Source organism: Rhincodon typus, chromosome 11 (genome assembly GCF_021869965.1).
Source record: "Rhincodon typus isolate 14 chromosome 11, sRhiTyp1.1, whole genome shotgun sequence".
In the NCBI taxonomy this organism is placed as follows: domain Eukaryota; kingdom Metazoa; phylum Chordata; class Chondrichthyes; order Orectolobiformes; family Rhincodontidae; genus Rhincodon; species Rhincodon typus.
Genome location: NC_063342.1, coordinates 42,413,111 through 42,421,471, shown reverse-complemented (window position 1 = coordinate 42,421,471; position 8,361 = coordinate 42,413,111). Strand labels below are relative to the sequence as shown.

Sequence of the window (8,361 nt, the reverse complement as noted above, 5' to 3'; positions counted from 1 at the left end):
TGTTGGAGCTGAAAGTAACCCAATTGGTTGGCAAAGGTCCTGAGTTCAAAACAAAGAAGGAAGACATTTACCAGGAGGTGTGGAGTAGGAGAAAGATGCATTAGAAACCAAGGATGTTCCAAATTGTCTGTTGAAATTACTGTACAGGAATTGCGAATGAAGTTCGGGGCATGCTCAAATTGGAAAATCCCAGACCTTGAAAGGCTATAGTGAAAAACTTTAGAGTTTGTCCCCCAAAACAGTGAATAATCTTTAAGAATGTGATAAGCAACCAAAGATTTTCTGGAGGAAATCCATGTGGAAAAGGGAAGGTTCAGTTAAGGATTTTTGCCCAATGTATCTATGACTGTGTTTTATTGTGCCTTTCCATGTAGGTATAATTCCCTAAGATAGTGTTTGTTAAATAGTCTTTGCTTTGCTTGATTCTTGAATAATAAAATTTCATTTACTTTTTTAAATATAACAGTGAAAGCTAATGGCTTCATGACTTCAGTAAATCATTGGGTACTTGAATTTCTCTTTAACTATTAATGGTTCCTACAAGATTCATAATATAAATGGTTTGGATATAGTCTCAGAGAGATTGGTGTGTACATGACATAAACATTTAAGTTTAAGCTAATTCTTTAGAAATCTTGGTGTCCCCCACCCCATTTTAGAAGACCAAAGATTCATGATGTATTACATCACCAAGGAACAACCAGAGAAGAAAGACTAAAAAGGATGAAATAATGTAGACAGCTGGACTACGATTGCAGCTGGTGAATGTCGTTCATGAACAGCTAAACCCATTTCATAAAATTTCACTTTTATCTCCTTTCATGAATTACCTCTTCTTTTCATTGAATTAATGACCGACCTTACATGTGTACTTTCCAGATATTCAAACTAGAGCAACAATATCCAGGTTACATAGGATGACCTTCTTTCAAATATTGTACCCAGTTTTATTCTATCCTTCTCAGGAAGTGATCATAGGGAATCTCCAGGTAAGGGAGACATGAATGACCCCTTTCGAAGATTGTTAACAGTAAACATATTTGATACTTTCCTGGATATACTGAGAATTAAAGAGAATCTGATCCAGATCAGCTAGATACTTGAACATATGGGAATTATGGTTAGATCTAATGGAATCCAGGAAAGATGGAGCAAAGGGGAATGCACTGTATTTCCTGTTAAAGGTGACATACATTTGTGCTTACTATCTGGTCATTTGAACTTTTGCAGGTCTGCAGCCTGCTGTACCCACACTAACCTTTAATTGCACACCTTTACGGCAGGTCAGATATCAAGCATCTCTGAAGCCTGAAGACAGCCATCACCTTTTAAAGGAGTGGTGCAGTCTTGCTATAGAAACCAAGGAAACCCTTTAAAGAAGTAACTGAAGGATCCTATCCCAGCTGACCCACTTACAGACAGAAACTCTCCTCTGTATCTCCGCTTCGCAACTCTCACAAATTCCCTCCATGCCTTTCCACTCTGCAAAAGGATTTTCATGTACTAACTGATCCTACACACTCTTCACTTCCTCACACCAGTCTCCCATTCAGATATGAATGGTATTCCATTGCATTATCTGTTGGGAGCTTAGAAGACCCAAATAGAGAACTCTTAAGCAGAAATTCTCCCCTCTTCCATCAGGGAGCTGACATCGTGTTATACCATGCAATCATTTTCTACAAGGTTTTCGATCATTTAAAAGCTCAGACGTGATCTGTAGCATGGATAAGTTCATCTTCAATGACTACATGGAGTGTGAGCGTACCCTCCACACCCCCACACCATTACTTGTAGAGATAGTTCCTCAATTTCTGGCTTCACTTAAGTCCCACACTCTAGATTTTCAGCTACTGGTGTGGGCGATGGAGTGGTAAAGCTGGTGGACCTAGTCACGAGTGCACACTCTTGAGACTGATACAAGCAGTTGAAGTGAATAATATAGCTATGTATAATAGAAAGCTATACAAGTTCACCATCACCTTGATAAGGGCAATTCGAGATAAAGAACAAATGCTGGCCTATCCATCAACACTCGAATCCATGAAAGAATAAACAAAAAATATGGGGGAAAGGACTAGGCTGTTAGAATGACAGATTTAGATGAAAAAGATGGGAGGATGTTTGAGTGAGCATGAATATCAGTGTGGACTGTTTGGGCCAGATGGCCGCCTTCTGTATCATATATCCTATATGTGTAAAATAGGTTCAAGCAATGCCCTATTAAGAGGACCATCTATTTTGAGCATATTTTTCTTCACAGATACATTCTTGCCTTGAGAGTGGTCATGTTATGCACACTGATATCCCAGAGAACAGGAGCGCAAACCAACAATAACACTGCTGTCTAATAGGGCTTTGTTTGCCTAGTTTTAATTTACTGACCCTAATAGGACATCTTTTGGTGGTGCTCCTTTTAAAATGGGGTGTGACGGTTTATTGCATTGATTGATCTAATGGGGTGACTAATATCATCAATCAAAGCACTAAGATTTTGTGATGCTGCCTTGGAGGACCTGGTGCAGGTAAAGGACAGAACAACCTTCTATCCCTCTCCAAATACAGCATAAACATGCACTTGAATTGAGGCCTGAGATGAACCCTGGGCTACTGTGAATTTCCCCTTTAGTAACATGCGTGAAAAACCAACTTGAATGCAAGCAAATAAAGAAGGCAATTCATTTATGGAGTCATACAGCATGTAAAGAGAGTAAAGAGACCCTTTGGTCCAACCAGTCCATGCCAACCATAATCCCAAACTAAACTAGTCCCACCTACCTGTTTCTGTCCCATATCCCTCCAAACCTCTCCTGTTCAAGAACTTATCTAAATGTCTTTTAAATGTTGTAATTGTACCCACATCCACAACTTCCTCAAAAGTTCATTTCACACACAAACCCCCTCTGTTTAAAAATATTGCCCCCATGTCTTTTTTAAATCTCTCTCCTTTCACCTTAAAAATGTGCCCCCTAGTCTTGAAATCCTCCATCCTAGGGAAAAGACGACTCTATCCATACCCATCATTATATTTGGTATATTCTAACATTTATTTATCTATAACTCCAGTTATAAAGTTAATTAATAGAAAGAGCTACTAATTAACATTTCAGCATTTTTAATTGGATTTCAACACCAAAATCTGATACTTAAAGACATGCATTTTTATGATACCTATTCACAGGATTTAAATATGCAGGAACATTTTTACATGCAGATCATAGTGTTCTGCTGTGTTCTAAATAAAAGACAGAACAAGTGATACATGAGGATGTCTTTCACTGAGTATGGAATTGATAGATGATGAGCTGGACTTTGCAGTGAGAATGATAAGGAAACTGTCCTTGTTCACTATCTAAGCATGTGGCAACATTTAGTTGAAATTCCAAAAACTGGTGTCAATGATTTGCTGCTTCTCCGCATGATGTATTGTTTAGTCCCTACAAATGAAACTCCTTAGAAATCACTGGAATTATAGCAACTTCCCCATTACACTATAATATCACTGTTAATGACCCTGGAAAAAGCATGCCCTTTTAATGAGCTATAATTGAGTTTTAATTCCATCCTAAGTCAAATAACCTCTAATGTCTGGACAACTAATTTCCTAAATATTTTTTCCAAGTTTTTCATGAGTTTCTAAGGTAATAAAAAAGTCTGAAGATTTTTGGTGATATTTTATCTTCTTCTATGTATATCTATTATTTTAACTCTGTAAAATTTCTAATAAGTGAAGGGTAATCAATGAATTAGGAATATGGTTGGCTTAATCAGCCAGGATTTCCCACTTGAATCAATGCTGTTTTGCTAATGTGGTGTATTTCTTAAATTCATTTTGAATCAAAGAAAAACCCTGTAAATCCTATCATATCTGAAACAACAATGGTCATGGATAACCAGATAACTATTTACAGGACAATGCTCCATTAACATCTCTATGTACAATTCTGATGAAGTCCAGTAAGGGGGAAGGGCTGAAGTCTGTTTCGGTCATAAGTGTTCAATGCATAACCCTTCTAAACTAATTTATACTGTACTACATTCAGGTTTTACTGAAGATGTTATACAGGATCCATTACTGATAAAACACAGCATGATAACTTGGGAAGAAGGATCCAGACCCGAAACGTCAGCTTTCCTGCTCCTCTGATGCTGCTTGGCCTGCTGTGTTCATCCAGCTTTACACCTTGTGATCTCATGATAACTTGGGAGTTCTTAATGAACTCAGAAGTTGATCCAAACCAAAATATACTCTCACCGTTACTCTCACAAAAAGAGGTAAGAACATTGTAGAAGCTGGAAGCACTGGCAGCAACTGGGGACAGTGCAGACAAGAAAGTAATGCGGATTTATTATTTGGCAAATGAAGGTTAATATTGTCGAATGAGGATTTTTTTTCCAGCATTTATTATTTTGGTCGGACTATATTGTGCAAACAGTTCATGAATGTGGAAATAAGTTTTTTTTTATCAGCTCTGAACCTGTTTGGGGCATCTTCCACGTGGATGGAGATCCCTTCTAGGCATTTCCGAGAGGTTGCTGGCAGACCAGGTAAATGCATACTCACTTCTTGCAGCTTCTCGTCCAGTACCACTTGGGGCGTCACTGACGTCAGGCTGGCGTTTTCGTTGCATCAGCTTGTGGATCAGTTAAAGTTTAAAGCTCAATTCAGTTGTAGCACTGCTTGGGGCTGCTGTTTAGTGCATGACTCAAAGCCACAATGATGAGCTTCACTTTAAGGAACCTTCTGGGGCGCTCGATTTCTCTGAGCAACAAGTGCTCTGTGCGCTCATTCCGGTGAGTTTATTTTAATCCAAGTATGAAAGGAGAAGGAGCGCAGGAACATGTAGGAATGGTGGAGTGGTGGGTCATGTCAGAACTCGCACCCTGTTCTTATTACAACGACTCCTAATTGTGTCTGTGCGGTGCTCTATTTAATAAGCAGAATTGTATCTAGCGTGTTCTAAGTCTGTGATTTTGTTTTAATATCGCAATGATTGTAACCGAATCTACTTCACGGGCATTGATAGGTACAGGAGTTTATACAGGCTGCAGGGTCTCAGTCAGTAACACCCCCGTCATGGGGACTTCTAAAAGGGAACATGGATGCCTCAGGCCAGCAGTGTCCAGTTACAAATCTCTCTCCTCGTTTCATTAAAATCGCCACAACTTTTAAATTAAACCGTAAAATACAGTTACACTCTCAGCAAAAGTTTAATAAAAGGACAATAGTCTGATTCCAAACCTTGAGAAAAATTTCATTTGCCCAAAACCGAAATAATGTTATGGTGCATCTTATCTGCAGCAAAAATCCCGAATGATCCTGAATTGTGACATTACCATTTTGTCAGGATCAGGGCAGTTTGAGGATGAAGTCGGTCGCCAGTGAAGTGCATGACGGATGGTAATAATGTGACAACGTGTTTTAGGGAAATTTTCTAAATCAACTTGCTCAGACTTGTTATATGACATATCTCTGGAACAGGTGGGACTTGAACCCTGGCCTCCTGGCTCTGAGTTAGAGACACTTCCTAGTCCACTTTGAGCCATTTCACACTGCTGCCTAAGATCAATTTCATCCTTTATTTTTTCAATCGGCCCACCTACCCCCACGGGGAACTGTGTGGCTGCAGATTGATTTAAATTTGTTCTGTTAGCACAACCAGCGAGAAACTGGTTTTAACGAAATAATGTATAATAAAATGTGCCAAAAAAGATCAAGGAATATTCATTTTTTCTGAAGAAGGGTCCAGACCCAAAACGTCAGCTTTCCTGCTCCTCTGATGCTGCTTGGCCTGCTGCGTTCATCCAGCTCTACACCTTGTTATCAAGGAATATTAAGACCAAGTTCCACTGTTTTCTGCATTATTTAATTATGGTTTATTAATAGTGGACTAGAAGTAGTTGCCCTGCCCAAAGTGGTTATGCCCTCAAATTGCAGTATCTTAATGAACATGGTGAGATCAAGAAGGTTCTTGGAAGTTGAGGGTAGAGTTGTCCGGTCCCTTAAATGATGTGGGCAATGACAAGAAATCCATGACTCTAAGTGTAGGAAAACATGGTAAAAATGGAAAAAAAAAAGTCAGAATATCAAAATCAAGGGGAAAAAAAATCGAATTTTCCCCTGAAGTTTTAAATGCTGAGTTCTGAATCTTGCTAATGAGCAGCTTTGACTTTATTTCCATGTAACTGAGGGGTGACCTCATAGAGGTTTATAAAATCATGAGGAGCATGGATAGGGTGAATAGCCAAGGTCTTTTCCCTGGCATCGGCGAGTCCAAAACTAGGGGACATAGGTTTAAAGTGAGAGGGGAAAGATTTAAAAGGGACCTAAGGGGCAACTCTTTCACGCACTGGATGGTGAGTGTATGGAATGAGCTGCCAGAGGAAGTGATGGAGGCTGGTACAATTACAACATTTAAAAGGCATCTGGATAGGTATATAAATAGGAAGGGTTTAGAGGGATATGGGCCAAATGCTGAAAATGGGACTAGATTTATGTAGGATATGTGGTCGGCATGGACGAGTTGGACCGAAGGGTCTGTTTCTGTGCTGTATATCTCTATGGCTGTATGACTCACCTCAATTCTATGCAGCATCCAATTGCTGTTCTTCTTCTCCGGGAAACCTGATGGCATAAATTGCTGAGACGAGAAACAAAGCAGTTCCCTAGCGGCTGCCACTCACCACTTGCCTCTCCAGGCCTTCATCCAATTTTGTCTTCACCACAAAATTCCTGTTTGCTCCATGGACACAGTCCTCACAAGTTAGCATTAGCAAACCATCAGCCTGACCACATCATCAAGACTGCTTTGGAGGCAGCACTAAACCACTTTAACATTTCAGCCCTTTACCATGAAGCTCAGGGATACCTATGGCTGGTGTGTTTCTGCCAGGTCACTTTGTACATTGGAAGAACAGGCATCTATACAGGATGCATCTTATGGCTCTTAGCTTCATCCCAAGCACTTACTGATTACATACTTCTTTGGAGGGTGCCAGCCTCTGTGGCTTGCATCACTCTTTAGCACATGGGAGAGGCAGCACCTTCTCATGGTTTGAAGGACTGAATAGTTAAGCGGTTGTATTTATTGCTGTTTGGCACTGGGCAGTATCAATGTTGCAGCTACAGCATGTGCTAGCAGTGAATGTGGCAAACAGACTGCATGCTTCAGCCAAAAGGCCATGTGCGAAAGTCCGAGGGGAGCAGTCCTTACTGGTATCACCTTTAGTCAAGGATGACGCCACAGTAGGCCAATGGACTCATCCAATCCCAGTCCATTGACTTGGCCACATTCAGCCAGCTGCTTGGTCCTAGCAGAGCTCGGGGATATGTGTCTTTGCAGTCTGGAATTTGGCCATGGCTCTGTCTTGCTGGACAAGTCTAGGGATTACAGGTACATCAGGTATGGTATTGCTTTGGACAAATCAGTCCTGCAATGAGACAAAGGGAGAGACTGAGTATTATAGCAGTCATTGGAAATGGTGGTGCAGAAGAGGTGTTCCTACTGGATGAGCAGGAAACACAGAGGGCAAGAAGGGTCCTCATTTGAGCGGATGAGGTGGGTAAGAGCTATTGAATGGTAATGATACAATAATGAGAGTTGCAGCTCATGAACATTGGTGAGATAAGTGTGTAGTTGACAGAGTTAGAGTGAGTGGTGGTCCTGAAAGAAGATGGTGCTACTTAGCCCGTCTGAAAGCAGAACATTATTCGCCTTCATCCTGCACTGCTGTACATTGAGGTTCATCCAGGACACAGCGCTGACCTGGGCCACTCTCCTGGCCCAGGCTGGCAGTGTCCAGTAGCACGGCCTCCTTGTGATAGTCAACAAGTCATAGCAACCGTCTTGTCAAACTTCCCATTTACCAGCACCTCCAGGTTTCTCTCAGAGAATCGAGGAGCTAACTTGTGTTCTAGGCCATTTCCTTAAGGACAATTGTGCAGAGTGTGAAGGGCATTTCTTAGCTTGTGGTGTCTGAAGTGCTGTGGAGCTAGGGTTCAAATATGGTACCAGTGATGTGTACATTGCAAAGTCCCAGCAGTGGAGGCAATGTTCCCTCTAAGGAGCTCATGCATACAGCCGGCGCAGTATTTTACGTGTGGCAGTTTTGGGAAGTCACTGCTGCCTTGGAGGCTCACACAGCTGGGAAGAAAATTAGAGGAAACACTGGTTGTGGGCACCTGTGCCTCTCCCTACTGCACAATTCTTTGAGATGTACATCAAAGAGGCAATTAACTAATCAATGAGACGAAGAGTGGAAGATAGGGTGAGAAAAGCTGCTATAGAACATGGGAGACCGGATGATCTGAATTTCAATTGTCAGAAAAAGAGAAAATTCAGCCTGAAGTTTCTAAGTATA

The 8,361-nt window shown here is 41.0% G+C and overlaps 1 protein-coding gene across 1 annotated transcript in view; it reads left to right on the top strand.

Annotated features, from left to right (window-relative positions):
* Positions 1–4,610: 4,610 nt before the first annotated feature.
* Positions 4,611–8,361, top strand: part of otc (ornithine transcarbamylase) — a 59,690-nt gene continuing 55,939 nt past the window's right edge. The window contains exon 1 of the mRNA XM_048602946.1: positions 4,611–4,794. Within this exon, the coding sequence (XP_048458903.1) occupies positions 4,718–4,794 (77 nt within the window). The 5' untranslated portion in view covers positions 4,611–4,717. The remainder of the gene's footprint in view (positions 4,795–8,361) is intronic.